We start from the raw sequence: 15,656 nt of genomic DNA on the forward strand, positions 1-15,656 counted from the left end.
CCAGTCAAATTGTGGCGTGCTCCGTACTCGCGCGAACACTGTCTGACCACTCGCCGATACTTTTGGTCTTGGAGACACCGAATCGTAGGATCCCCCCGTTCACCTGGCGCTTCCCGCCCTATGCTTTGTTAGATGACGCTTTCAGGGGAGAAATGGCGGAGGAAATTGACCTCTTCTTCAAGAAGAATCTGGGTTCCGTAGACAACTTCCACACAGTCTGGGAGGCATTCAAGGTCTTCATTCGCGGTACGGCTATGGCCAAACACTCTAGCGTTTTAAAGGCCATTCGACAACAACTCCGGGTCCTGGAGTCCCAACTGGTGGCCCTGGAGGCGCAACTCTTGACAGACTCTGACCCAGCGGTGGCTGACAGATTACGGTCTCTGGTCTCGGAGTTCAATGAGGAGGCGGATAGGGAAGTCTGTTTCATGGGGAAATACGCCTCGGCCAGGACTTATGGGGAGAGCGAACGCCCCAGCTCGCTCTTAGCCAGAATATTGCGTGACGAGAAACGTTCCCCCAGATTGGTGGAACTTGACACCCCGGGGGGGCACACAGTGTCGACGGACGAGGAGATTCTCTCTGCCTTTCGTGATTATTACTCAGCTTTGTACACTACCAAGACAGCTGACCTGGAAGCGGATATGGACGACTACCTAGAGCATATACAGCTGCCATTTCTGGCGCAATCGGACAGGGAATTTCTCATGTCGCCCATACAAGCGGACGAGCTCTCGGAGGCCTTGGCTACCATGCGCGCCCACAGCGCTCCCGGGGTAGACGGTCTAACAGTGGGGTTTTACAAAGCCTTCAAGGACAAACTCATTCCACACTTACTGTCCTTATTTGACGAGGTGTACGAGGAGGGCAGCATGCCCTGCACGATGAGGGAAGCTCTATTGGTTACCATCTTAAAGCCGGGCAAACCTCCGAACGTATGCAGCTCATACCGACCAATATCCCTCCTAAACGTGGACGCTAAACTCTATGCTAAGGTCTTGGCCACCCGGCTGTCACTCATTGCGCCAGAAATTATAGCCCCGGAACAGTCAGGCTTTGTGCCGGGCCGAAACTTGTCCTATAATATACGAACAGTGCTGGGTACGATGCAGCATGTGTGCCAAGATGCGAAAGCGGTAGCCGTTTTCCTGGACATGGAAAAGGCGTTCGACTCTGTCGAAATGGCCGTTCATGTTACGGGTTTTACGTCGTATGGGGCTGGGAGAGCAGTTCTTGCAGATGATAGGCGTGCTGTATTGGAGACCAACGGCTAGGGTGCGACTGGGAGATCGGGTCTCGGACCCCTTTCCGATCAGCAGAGGAACGAGACAGGGCTGCCCCTTGTCCCCCCTGCTGTACGCCCTGGTGGCCGTACCGCTCGCGTGCGCACTGCGGGAATACCACTGGCACCGGGGGGTCAGCTTCCCGTCCTACAAAATAGTCATCTCTACATACGCGGACGACACGTTGCTTTATGTGCGAAACCCAGAATCGAACCTTGCCCCAGTTCTCATAGAGGTAGTACATTTTGGCGCCCTCTCGGGTCTGAAGGTGAACTGGGAGAAATCGGTGGTGTTTCCGCTGACCCCAGGGACGGAGAGATTTGACATGGACTACCCATTACGCTGGTCTACGGACCCGGTACGGTATTTAGGCGTAATGATTCACATGGACCCGGAAGTGCTTTTCAATGAAAACTACGGGGTGGCATTTAGCAAATGCGAGGAGGACGTAGAGCGATGGTGTAAGCTTCCGCTTTCCTTGATGGGACGAGTAGCCATCATGAAGATGGTGATCCTCCCGAGATTTCTATTTCTGTTTGCCACTCTACCGATAATACTCTCTAAAGCCTTCTTCCGGAATGTAACGAAACTTATGATTCAATTGGCCTGGGGAGGCAAACAACCGCGTGTGCAGTGGACCACTCTCACGCTACCGTGTGAGCTGGGAGGGCTCGGTGCCCCTGACCTAGAAAGATACTATAGGGTGGCCCAGGCCACGCACCTGCACACATGGATCCACGGAAATAGGGACATCCCGCATGTGCACATGGAGCAGCTCTTCGCTGCACCTCTTCCGCTCCCAGCCACGATTTGCACTCCAGTTGACCGCAGGGTGGGAGTACTGGACTCGATAACGGCTACAAAACATGCATGGAATGAAATACTGAAGGCGAGGAATGAAACGCTGTTATACTCTCCCGTGATGGCGGTAGAATGGCTACAGTGGCTGGCCCCCATTGGAGACGGGAATGTCGTCCGAGCGTTTCACGGGCTGAAGATTGCGACGGCGGGTGCTCTGTTTGTGGACGGCAAGGCCGCAAAGTGGGACCAGGTGGCACAAACGGTTGAGAGACGTCCTGGGCCCGGATATGGCAGAGCCTCCGGACATTCCGGAACTCTCTTACGTCATTGCTACTGCTTCCCCACGACACTTAACGACACACTTGTACAGGAGCATTATCTCCTACAGAGCGCAGGAACCTTCCAAGGCCAGACTGGCTTGGCAGAGGGACCTGGAGGTGGAGATTGATGACGCAATGTGGACATACTGCTGCGCCAACACTAGAAGAGTATCGCTGAATGGTCGGCACAGGTTGATACATTTCAAATTCTTACAGAGAGTATATTACACTCCCGAATGCTTACACAGATACGGCCTCCGACGGTCCCCGGAGTGTGAGCGCTGTCACACTCCGGTGGCGGACTTCCTGCACATGGCGTGGGGTTGTCGCAAGATTCACGAGTTTTGGGTGGCGGTTATCTCGGAATTAAGCAAGATACTGGAGCATGAACTACCGATAGACCCGGCATTGGCGCTATTGGGATACTCGAAACCTCTGCCGGTGGCGTATAGGCGATTGACGGATATGGGGCTGCTGTTGGCGAGACGTGCGGTGGCGCAGTGTTGGATGAGAGGGCCAACCCCAACGAAAAGTCGGTGGGCCAGGGACATGGTATACTGTTGCACACAAGCGGAACACTACAGTGAGCTCCTCCCTCCTACTAGTAGGCCGAAAAATTTCTGGGGCTTATATAACACTTTCAGACATGCTAGGGAAGAGACAGTGGATGAGCAGGGAGAGGAGAGGGGGGCGACACAGTAACGGTACCCTGCCTGGTACACTCCCGGGGCCTCTGGGGGGGGTGCGATGTTAGCAACTAGGGAGCCATGGCGACGGCCGGGTGGAGTATTGAAACCCGGCTGTCCTGTAGTGAATGATGAGTGGTAGTAGACTAGGGCGGCTGAGGGGGGGAGGTTGAGACATACTTAGGCCAGGTAGAGGGGGTTACGCTAGGGGGGAGTGAGAGGGACACCGACACAGGATTTGACACAGTACAGGCCTTCATGGTTAGATCAGCGAACAGGGTGGTCAGTGGGTGGGAGGGGGGGAGATTGGGCGCTTTTTTCGGGGTGTTTGCTTTCCTGTTGAACGGGGGGGAGCCTCTTGTAGAGGAGTGGGGGGGGGGGTTTACATAACACAAAATACACCTATATTCCCGGCTTTACAGCACTCGCCCTACATAACCCACCCTCTGAGACCGAGGGGGGCGATACCAGTGTAAGGTCATAGTCCCAACAATCACTCCTAGTTTCCTTGCTGGTTGTACAATGGTATAACGCCGCCGTACCCCAGGGTTAACGGCATCAGGCTGTGTACTTCAGATCGTCTGGTTCTCGCCCATGTTCACCATTGTCGCATCGCCGGCCCTGGGGGGTTGTAGGTGAGAAGCTGTGTACGACTTGGACTATGTTAATAAAGGTGTAAAAAAAAAAAACATGTCTATAACTTCCTTCAATACCACATCTCTATCCATAGCCAGGAACCACTCTTCCTTGGTAAAAGTAACTTCAGCTAACTGCACAATGTCATGAATATAAGCAACAGCACTCTCCTCTTGACACTCAAAATCCCCAATACCAATGCCTGCACCAGCCATGGGAAGTCGAGAAAGGCAATCAGCCTGCACATTGCACCAATCCTGAACATAAGAGATGTCATATTGATACTCTTGGAGCTTAGAAGCAAGCCTCGCTAACCTAGGGGAACCTTTACCAGTACCTCCCGGAGACAATACACTTAACAAAGGCTTGTGATCCGTTTTTAACTGAAACTTCGTCCCCCACAAATAGGTTCTAAAGTAATGCACGCCCTATGCAGCAGCCAATGCCTGTTTTTCGATGACTGAGTAGTTCTTCTCAGACGTCTTGAGGGGGCGAGAAGCAAAAGCAATTGACTTCTCTCCTTGCACATGCCTTTGCAAAAGAACAGCACCAAGACCCAAACAACTAGCATCAACCATTACAATCGACAGGCATTTGCTATCATAAGGCGCCAGGACACCCGCCTCACACAACTCCTTCTTAATGGCGTTAAAGCAGATAGAGTGAGCATAATCCCACACAAATCTTACTCCCTTTTTAAGCAAAGCCCTCAACGTAGCAGTATTGTCTGAAAAATTTCTAACAAACTTCGTATAAAACTCAATCAATCCCATAAAGGAACGCAATTGATCCTTGTTAGAAGGACATGGGGCCAACTGTATTGCTTCTAAAAGATTTATCTTTGGTCTAACTCCCTCTGAAGATATCTCATAACCTAAGTAATCTATTTCTTGCACCATCAACGAACACTTATCCTTCCGCAGAGTTAAACCTGCCTCCCCAATCCTATTCAGAACCAATTTCAAAATGTGATTATGCTCAACAACAGTGTCACCAAAAATCAATATGTCGTCTTGAAAGAAAACAACTTTATCAACGCCCTTAAACAACTCTGTGACCATGCGCTGAAACAAACTGGCAGCCCATATCAACCCAAAGGGAAGCCTGGTGAATGGAAAAGTGCCTTCACTTGTTATAAACGCCGTTAGATGTTTGGACTCCTCATGCAGACAAACCTGATGGTACGAGCTCTTCAAGTCCAGCTTGCTAAAGAACTTCGCACCATTCAGAGTTGACACCAACTCCCCAATATTGGGAAGAGGAAACACATCCGCAACCACACACCTATTTAAAGATCACAGGTCCACACAGAACCTGATCTTTTTATCAGCCTTCTGGGTGATGACCTTGGTGACGCTTCAACATGCTCAATAATACCGCCCTGCAACATCTCATCTCGTACTCCTTTCACTTCATCCTTAACAGCAAGGCGTATTCTCCTTACTTTATGTTGAACAGGTACAGAGTTACTTTTGATCCGAATTTTATGGATTAGATGTTTGGACTCCTCATGCAGACGAACCTGATGGTACGCGCTCTTCAAGTCCAGCTTGCTAAAGAACTTCGCACCATTCAGAGTTGACACCAACTCCCCAATATTGGGAAGAGGAAACACATCCGCAACCACACACCTATTTAAAGATCACAGGTCCACACAGAACCTGATCTTTTTATCAGCCTTCTGGGTGATGACCTTGGGGACGCTTCAACATGCTCAATAATACCGCCCTGCAACATTTCATCTCGTACTCCTTTCACTTCATCCTTAACAGCAAGGCGTATCCTCCTTACCTTATGTTGAACAGGTACAGAGTTACTTTTGATCCGAATTTTATGGAAATATCCTGTTAACTCACCAACTCCTCCCTAAAAACTTGTTTCTCACCATTGACAATGTCTTCAACAAAGTACTCATCAACAACCATGACCTGTACCGCCGCCCTGGGATTGACCATAATGTGGAGGTCATACTGATGGATCCATCCCAAAATGGATGGACCATCCACTGAGACATAAACTCTACCATGTGTAGACCTGCTCTTAAAAATGATGTCAGAGTCAAAACATCCTATTAAATCAATGGTATCACCCTGATAGCTCGTGGGACAAATGTCAACATCATTAAAAGGAACATCACCCCACACACTCACAAACATATCCTCAGGAATGATGGTATACCTCGATCCAGTATCTACCATGAGGCTAACAGTGTGACCATCAATCACAAAATCGGCTTTGGGCCTGTTCTCTCTTAATTCATTAAAAGTGACAACATCTGGAATAGAGTCTTCAACCACCAAAATCTTGTTCCTATCTCTCTTGACAACTACAGGTTCATCCTCAACCACAGCAATTTTTTACTTTAACTTGTTGCGACACATTCTTGAAAAATGACCTATTTTACCACAACTGAGGCACTCTTTGTTGTTTGCATAACAAAATCTTGCCTTTGAAGTATGTGTATTGCTACCACACTTCATACATAACATTTTCCCAGGCGTTCTGTTAGAAAAAAAATTATTTTGCACCTTCTTACTCTTACTCTTGATTGCCGCCACACTATCATCTTCAAAGAAAACAGAACAAAGTGGCTGAGCAGGGAAATTTAACGAAAGCAAATTCCAATCACGTAGTCAAAATGTACCACGTGACCACCGGGTCTGAATACCAAAGTAAATTTATTTTTTCTTAGAAATTTAGATTCAAATTCAAGGGCACAGGCAAAAACAAGACAACTGTTATTACAGTAAATTCATGTTGACACTATCTACAACTATACAAAATTTACAAATGTACAACACTTACGGGGATACATTAAGCAATACAAGTGAACAGGACACACCAAAACGAGACAAAAATCAATAAACAACATCAATTGCCGTTATATACAGTGAAAAAACTTTCAAATGCAAAAGCAAATGTATAGCCAGTCCATAACAATATGAAACCATGTGACAGGCGGAACAGATGGAATGTGATGCCTGCCTGTCAACCAATCCTGTGGATGAGTGTTTCTAGCGGGTTTGCACAACTAGGATCCAAAAATGATTGGAGAAGTTCTATCCTAGGGGCACCCTTAGAGTTTGCCACAGGGTGGGAGTGTCGACGCGTTTCGAACCTTCATTAATTACAGGTTCTCCTCAGGACAGGGACTGGGGACAGGAATTCTGCACAATGGCAAGGAGAAAGTCGTGGTGTCGGTTGGACTCAACCAGGAAAGAATTTTTCTGTACTTCAACCAGGGCTGGGGTTGGGGTGCAAAGCCCGCAACAAGGTGCCCGAGCGGAGGAGTGGAAAGCTCACATAATGAACCGTCTCAATTTGGGATCTGGGAACCCAACCAGTCACAGGGGACTCCTCCGCGCCAGCAAGAGAATGAGGATTACGCTGGTGCTTGGTAAGAGGGAATTAATCCGGCGTTCTTAGAGCAGCACTACGGTCAGTCATCTTCAGCATGGATTTCATCATCCAACAACCGCTCAGACACCGCCGATATCTGACTCTGAGAGTTACATTTTTGCAATTCCCTCATACACCTCCCAGATTCCTCCACTACCTTTGCCAAATCAATGGCTAATTTCAGTGGAGGGTTCTTGGCTGCCCACAACCTCTCCTGAATTTTCCTGTTATTACACTGCACGATGAGTTGATCACGTATCAACTCATCAGTCATCTGCCCAAAGTTACATTTAACTGACAGCTCACGAAGGCGTCCAACAAAATCATCTATGGACTCCTCTCCTCTTTGCTTGTTTATATAGAACATATATCTATACATGACCAAGTTCTCCTCCTTAGCAAACCTTATTTCCAGTCTCGTGACAGCCTCTTTATATTCGTCAACAGATGATTGTCCAGGTTGCAGCGCTTGAGGCAGATATTGAAATACTCTCTGGCCCCCCTTCCCCAAAGCACTTAACAGTAATGCTTTTTTCCGTTTCGCCGAGAAATCTTGACCATCCAACGCTTCAATATAATTATCAAACATTTTTATCCAGTCCTCCCACAAAATAGATGGCGTACCAGGCTCACTCAAGAACTGCGGAGGAAGAGCTACAACTACTACCTGCTGAGCCATCATGGAAAACAAGCAACACAAATCACCCCCTTAAACGTGACACCTTTGAAAACACCACCCAAAACACCATGTAACAGTATAACCTAACTAGCATGTTTCACATATAGAGTTACAATATTGACTTGTGGAATCCCAAGAGTCTTAGCGCAAATAATCCTTGACAAGGAACTGTGATGGCAGAGGGAACCCTCACTCCGGTGAACCCCTCCAGTGGTCTCCTCACTTACTGATCCAAAGGCTTCTGACAAGATGAGCGTGTCATCTAAAACGCGCTCATATGATCGTCCGCTGTGACCACCTTCAAGATGCCTTCGTAGTCCAACGCACCTGACAACATCAGGTCGATGTGGCGCAATAAAGCTGACTACACACTAGCTCAAATGTGAGCTTCAGTATGACACAAGCCATGAGGACGCACTGCCGAACATGAGGAAAAGAAATCCAATGTCAAGTCAAAAACGCACGCCGGCATTGGAAACTGTAACGCAGATGCTAAAGAACTTTTCTCAAACGCCACGTCACAACCACACACAGGCATCGGAATACACCATGAAGTTGCCAAGGAACCTTCCTCAGGAACACCAGCAGTCACACGAGGACGCTCAAGCTCACCAACAGTTTGCCAATGACGTTAACGGATGGGGATTTGCCCAAAATACCTTTCCCTAGGTATCGGACACCGAACGACGCCTCACATTGCCGCACGACGCAGATTCGTCCTTCGGCGAGGTAGGCTCACGTTGTTTCACGTCGTTTACTGCTCTCTCCCTTGCTTCCTTTGTGCTCGTGTATTTACCTCGTCTGGCCAGCTACCGGGATCGTCAACCCGGATCGTCGCCAAATGTAGTAGGTAATAACGTAGGCTGACACAAGGCACTTCTTTAGTTTGCAGCTTTAATCAGCAGAGGAGGGAACAACGGCCACCTCACCAGCCAGCCAGACTATAACTGCCCAGTCTGGAACATGCTGGTCAAAGAAACCTAGAATGCACACACACATTCCAAATAGGACTTAAAGGGGAAAGGAACATAGCACTGCAAGAAAATACAATATACAACACAAGACCGCAGACTACCTTGTACTGCGAGCCATACAAACTACCCTAGTAACCCGGATGGCGTGAAGATACTCAAAGCAGGTAGGAGGCAAGCAGGGTACCGAGGACCACATACAAGAAGCTGGGATGGAATGACACCTTTCAGACATGGTGCGCCTGGAATGGAAATAAGCTAGTTTGTAGCTACATTAACAAAGAATGGGGGTGGCAATATCACTACAGCGTCCTCTTTTAGTGTGAAAACATTTTTTATTGAGCCACGACACAAAAAACAATGGAGCATACATGACATAGGCAAATGTGTTCTACCATGGTAATCTCTCAACTCATTAAGAATTAAGAGAGAATCTCATGAACAGAAAATAGACAGCTGGTCTATGCTTAAAAAAGAGGAGAGGATGCAACATGATAAATAGTTCACTGGTCATCTCCCCAAAACAAAGGCTTGTATCATCTAGTCAGGCGATCTACCTGTACTGTAACCTCCTAGAGGATGTATCTTGTGATGTATTGGTCCTGCACTTGCTCATACCTAGTTAAGCAGAGATCCATAAAGTGCCTTGCAAATTGACATCAAGCGATGCGATTGCACCTGCTCACAGGTACGGTGACGTAAAGAAACTTGACCCCCCCCTCCCGCCCTCGCAAAGTACACAAAGGGGAACCGGTCAGGAGCTCTCGTACAGGTGGCCTGCTACCCATGCACAGTGACGGAGGGGCCCCCTTGAAGTAAAGTCGCCAATCCCCATCCCTTTAGTGCCTCCTAGAGGCATCATCTAGTCAGACACTGCTCTTTCAGCTGCACATGCCTAGTCTGAGTTGAATCCTCATTTCTTTAGTGCCTCCTAGAGGCATCATCTATTCAGACAGTGCACTCACAGGCGCACATGCCTGGTTTGAGTTGAGCACTCATCCCTTTGGTGCCTCCTAGAGGCATCATCTAATCAGACAGTGCACTCACAGGCACACATGCCTGGTTTGAGTTGAGCCCTCATCCCTTTGGTGCCTCCTAGAGGCATCATCTAATCAGACAGTGTACTCACATGCCAGGTTTGAGTTGAGCCCCCATCTCTTTGGTGCCTCCTAGAGGCATCATCTATTCAGACAGTGCACTCACAGCCGCACACGCCAGGTTTGAGTTGAGCCCTCATCCCTTTGGTGCCTCCTAGAGGCATCATCAAATCAGACAGTGCACTCACAGCTGGACACGCCTGGTTTGAGTTGAACCCTCATCCCTTTAGTGCCTCCTAGAGGCATCATCTAATCAGACAGTGCACTCACAGCTGGACACGCCTGGTTTGAGTTGAGTCCCCATCCCTTTGGTGGCTCCTAGAGGCATCATCTAATCAGACAGTGCACTTACAGCTGGACACGCCTGGTTTGAGTTGAGCCCTCATCCCTTTGGTGCCTCCTAGAGGCATCATCTAATCAGAGTGTAATTAACAGCTGGACACGCCTAGTTTGAGTTGAGCCCTCATCCCTTTGGTGCCTCCTAGAGGCATCATCTAATCAGACAGTGCACTCACAGCTGGACACGCCTCGTTTGATTTGAGCCCCCATCCCTTTGGTGCCTCCTAGAGGCATCATCTAATCAGACAGTGCACTCACAGCTGGACACGCCTGGTTTGAGTTGAGCCCCCATCCCTTTGGTGCCTCCTAGAGGCATCATCTAATCAGACAGTGCACTCACAGCTGGACACGCCTTGTTTGATTTGAGCCCCCATCCCTTTGGTGCCTCCTAGAGGCATCATCTAATCAGACAGTGCACTCACAGCTGGACACGCCTGGTTTGAGTTGAGCCCCCATCCCTTTGGTACCTCCTAGAGGCATCATCTAATCAGACAGTGCACTCACAGCTGGGCACGCCTGGTTTGAGTTGAGCCCCCATCCCTTTGGTGCCTCCTAGAGGCATCATCTAATCAGACAGTGCACTCACAGCTGGGCACGCCTGGTTTGAGTTGAGCCCCCATCCCTTTGGCGCCTCCTAGAGGCATCATCTAATCAGACAGTGCACTCACAGCTGAACACACCTGGTTTGAGTTGAGCCCCCATCCCGACACGCCTGGTTTGATTTGAGCCCCCAGCCCTTTGGTGCCTCCTAGAGGCATCATCTAATCAGACAGTGCACTCACAGCTGGACACGCCTGGTTTGAGTTGAGCCCTCATCTCTTTGGTGCCTCCTAGAGGCATCATCTAATCAGACAGTGCATTCACAGCTGGACATGCCTGGTTTGAGTTGAGCCCTCATCCCTTTGGTGTCTCCTAGTGGCATCATCTAATCAGACAGTGCACTTACAGCTGGACACGCCTGGTTTGAGTTGAGCCCCCATCCCTTTGGTGCCTCCTAGAGGCATCATCTAATCAGACAGTGCACTCACAGCTGGACACGCCTGGTTTGAGTTGAGCCCCCATCCCTTTGGTGCCTCCTAGAGGCATCATCTAATCAGACACTGCACTCTCAGCCGCACACGCCTGGTCGGAGTTGAGTCCCCATCCCTTTGGTGCCTCCTAGAGGCATCATCTTATCAGACACTGCACTCTCAGCCACACACGCCTGGTCGGAGTTGAGTCCCCATCCCTTTAGTGCCTCCTAGAGGCATCATCTAATCAAAAATGTGCACTTACAGCTGGACACGCCTGGTTTGAGTTGAGCCCCCATCCCTTTGGTGCCTCCTAGAGGCATCATCTAATCAGACACTGCACTCTCAGCCACACACGCCTGGTCGGAGTTGAGTCCCCATCCCTTTAGTGCCTCCTAGAGGCATCATCTAATCAGAAATGTGCACTTACAGCTGGACACGCCTGGTTTGAGTTGAGCCCCCATCCCTTTAGTGCCTCCTAGAGGCATCATCTAATCAGAAATGTGCACTTACAGCTGGACACGCCTGGTTTGAGTTGAGCCACCATCCCTTTAGTGCCTCCTAGAGACATCATCTAATCAGACACACGCCTAGCGTGAAGTGGAGTCCCCACCCCTTCAGTGTCATGCTAGTGATATCCTTTAGTCAGGCATTGTATTTACTGTGGTGCTGCGAGCCACTGCACCTTCAGCTGTGTACACCCTGTGGGTGTTTAATTCCTATCCATTCATTGTCCTCTTCATCTTGTCAGCCGTTGAAAGAGCATGGGTTCTCTCCAAGTGTGAGCCCATCCTTTCAGTGGCCTCCCAGTGGATGGATCTTGTGATGTATTGGTCCTGCACCTGCTCATAACAAATTGCACATCAAGCCATGCGATTGCACCTGCTCACAGGTACAGTGACGTAACGAAACTCTCCCCCCCCCCCCCCCCCCCCCGCAAAATACACGAAAGCGAAAGGGAACCCACGTTCCGGACCCGGGCAGGAGCTCTCATGCAAGCGGCCTGCTACCCATGCACAGTGACGCCCCCCTCCCCCCCCCCCCCCCCCCAGCCCCGCACCGCGGGGGCTATTGTTGCGCCACTTTTGTACCCTGCAAGCTGTACTGAAGACAGGGAAGGGTACCAACATGCACATAGTGAGAGCAGCGCTTCCCGCCTGTACCTGGGGCAGGCTGTCCTATGATGCACTGTTACTGCGCTGATGCGTGATTTGCTACTTTATTGAATTCAATCTTCTCAGGTCAAGACCAAAAGAAGACTGTAAGAGATTCGAGCGTGGAGCGGGACATTCCCAAGGTGCACATACAAAATGCGGTTTGAAGCGGGTATAAGGCGCAAATACAAGTAGAAGCGACACATTATAGAACATCCCTTTAACTGGATGTGCAGTCTGCAGCCCTCAACATTCCTCAAAGCAGTGCCCAAGGATGCTGCATTAGGTGCACACGAGAATAGTGCGACTCACATTCACAAGCTAACTCAAGTCTAGTGAAAGCCCCATGCACTAACCATAAATCCGCCAAACATACCTCTCTTGAACATATACATGTCACCTGACCGTGCGCCTTGTAAGCAACTTTCATGTGTACATATATCCATTAAACGTACGTATAGGCAATGAGTGTTAAGTATTCTAGCCACTCGACATGTATGTATGACACTTAGAACTATTCAACGTTCATGACTCACACGTGTATCTATTAGACAACCATGTACCAGGAAACCGCTATTAAATGCTTATCTACTTGGCCCACATCTACAGAGCATGTAGATATCAAGGCGGTATCTATTGAACACAGCGTATCTATTAAATATATACATATTCTAAACATGCATGTCCTGTGCGGGCATGTAACAGACGTAGCTGTTATGCCCGCACGCACCGAGGATATGTCGAGCACAGGAATGTGCATGCGAGCATTAAACGGGGACACTTTCAGTGCATGTTTGTGTGCCTTCGGCAGGACGGCGCATTCCTAAACAAGCACCTGCCAGGCGTGCGCTTTTTAGGAATGCTTCGACTGCACCCTTGTAGGGTGACTGACAGGCTCCGTATGTGTTTTACATACAGCTATTTTGCGTGCATAATTTTTTAATATACTCCTGCTAGGGAAGTATGATTTATGCATGTACGCTCTGAACACGTTGGAGCTGAAATGGCATGTAATAGACATGTATACATTATTCATGCAGTACTGGGAACGTATTAAAAATGCATCTGTTGAGCATACGTTTATGAAGCATGCTTTGCACACAGGATGGAAGTAATACAAATACTGTATCTAGCATACTGCAACTGGCGCCCATATATGCCAGCATCATGTGCCCACCCGGTGGCACCTACCTGCTATGACGGCCGGCGATCGCTGCCCTCCGTCGGGCCGAAGCCAGACTTGCAAGGTGAAGCTGTCCCTGGGCAGCTCGTAGCCAGCTCGCAGCCGAAGTTGCCCTCCGTGCCCATTGAAGTAGAGCGCCCTCTGCTCCGGAGCGCCCCGAGGCGGTCGTGGTCGGCGATGGCTGTGTCTGTGCTCCAGGCCACCGGTGGAGCGGCGGCCCCGAGCGAGGCTGGTGGCGCAGCCGTCCCGGGGGGCACTGCTTGGTCGTGGGCGTCGGGTGTCCCGGCGCGCCCGCAGGGACCGCTCGTCCAGTCCGCAGCGGTGCCCGGCAGCCAGCGCTGCGCACAGGAGCCCGAGCGGCAGCAGCAGGGCGCAGAGCCGCATCCCGGAGCTTCCCCTCCCCCGATCCCTCCCGACCGGCCAGCTTTGGAGCCTCCCCTGCCCCAGTGACCCTGTGCTCCTCTCGGGGATCCTTACCGGGATCCCGTCCCCACGTGCCCCTGTGCCCCCTTGCTGCTCAGTGGGCTTCAAAGCGCACGTGCCTCCCGCGCCCCGGTCCTCCCCTCCGGACCCCTGCCCTGCTCTGCCGGTTCCCCTATCCTTCTTCTCCGGACTACCCTCTGCACTCCTCTGCGCTCCCCACCCTACACTCCTCTCCGCGCTCCCCGTGCCCCTGCAGCGCTGGGCTCCGCTGGGGACTCTCGCCCTCATTCACCTGTGCTGCTCCCCGTATGCCGCTGCTCCTGTCGGGGCTCTGTCCCCTGGCTGCCTCCCTGTCTCTTGCCTCTCTGCCGCGGCAGCTAGCTCCCTCGCGTCCCCTGTGATCACTACTTGATTTGAATTTCCTCCTTGATTTATTCGCCTCTCATGAAAGTACAAGTCGCGGAGTCGCTCGCTCTTTCAGTCCCTCATCCCAAAACTAGATGCCCCCTTCCACTTCTTGTGGGGTATTCGCCCCTTTCCTTTTAATATAAGCCACCCCTACTTTTCCCCAGAGCCCACTCCCTCACAGAAGGGAGGGGGGAGCCCCCCTAGGAGGGTGAGTGAAGAAGGGCTTGCGATTCTTCCCGGGTGGCTGGGGCCCCATCACAGTCCTCTCACACCAACCACACCAAGAAGGATGGAGCCGGCAGCTGTCCTGACAGGGACTAACCACGTACAATCAGACGTCCCAGGGGATCCCCGCCCCCCCGCACTGCCCCGGCAGGAGTAACGTGATGATGATGCGGCTAACACTCCGTGCCCTGCTCACAGACCTCCACAAACACAGGCACCGAGAGATCCCAGCAGTGCCCTCCCCTGCGCCCCCACAACCCGGGCACGGAGGAGGTGATGATGTCAACGGTGGTGAGGCTGGCAAACGGCGCCCCCTTCCTTGCCTTCCAGCCGCCCTTAGACAAAAATTCCAGTCCAGGCACCCACACTATAGAAGCCCCCCAACCCGCGGGGCGCCTCGACACAGCCTGCTCGGGAACGAGGCGGTGCAGCCAGCTGTGATGCAGTCGGGGCAGGCACTCTGCATCCCTCTTCTTTCACTTTTTCAAACGTCCCTCAAACAGATGAGATAATAATAAGTCCGACTTCTTGGGCTACATCTGACCCCCACCGCCCCGGCACTAATACTGCAGGGGGTCCTCGAACAACCGCAGCAAGACTGTGGAAGTGATGAGGGCGATGATGAAGCCGTCACCTCTCCTTTGATTTCCAGCCTTCCGAGCAGGAGCTGTGCAGGCAGTTAGGCAATGCCTGCCCCTCCCCCCGATGCTCCACGGGATACCCACGCTTGCACGAGCCAGGAAGCGACGAGGTGTTTGTGGGAGGGCACCGACACACTTCAGACCCTCGTGCCCCTTTTCAACCTTACCCTCAAGCTTCACGGACTCATAGGCTATACCCCTCCCCCACACCCTATCTGCCTCCGGTTACGGGGGTACACCTAGAACAACCCAGTGATGGCATACCCTTATCTGTCACAATATCTGTCCGGGGATCTCTGTCACTCTGGTTCCTATCACACCTCCAAGCTTCTTTCAAACCCACAGAAAAGGACGCCGGAAAACCCGCCGTGCCTCCCGGTAGCCCCTCTGCACTCTAACCT

At 50.9% G+C, this 15,656-nt stretch overlaps 1 protein-coding gene across 1 annotated transcript in view; it reads right to left on the reverse strand.

Moving 5' to 3' along the window:
- PAPPA (pappalysin 1) overlaps positions 1-13,942 on the reverse strand; it is an 870,469-nt gene extending 856,527 nt beyond the window's left edge. The window contains exon 1 of the mRNA XM_086921096.1: positions 13,567-13,942. Within this exon, the coding sequence (XP_086777222.1) occupies positions 13,567-13,942 (376 nt within the window). The remainder of the gene's footprint in view (positions 1-13,566) is intronic.
- Between the last annotated feature and the right edge of the window lie 1,714 nt (positions 13,943-15,656).

This window comes from Lissotriton vulgaris, chromosome 5 (assembly GCF_964263255.1).
Source record: "Lissotriton vulgaris chromosome 5, aLisVul1.2, whole genome shotgun sequence".
In the NCBI taxonomy this organism is placed as follows: Eukaryota; Metazoa; Chordata; class Amphibia; order Caudata; family Salamandridae; genus Lissotriton; species Lissotriton vulgaris.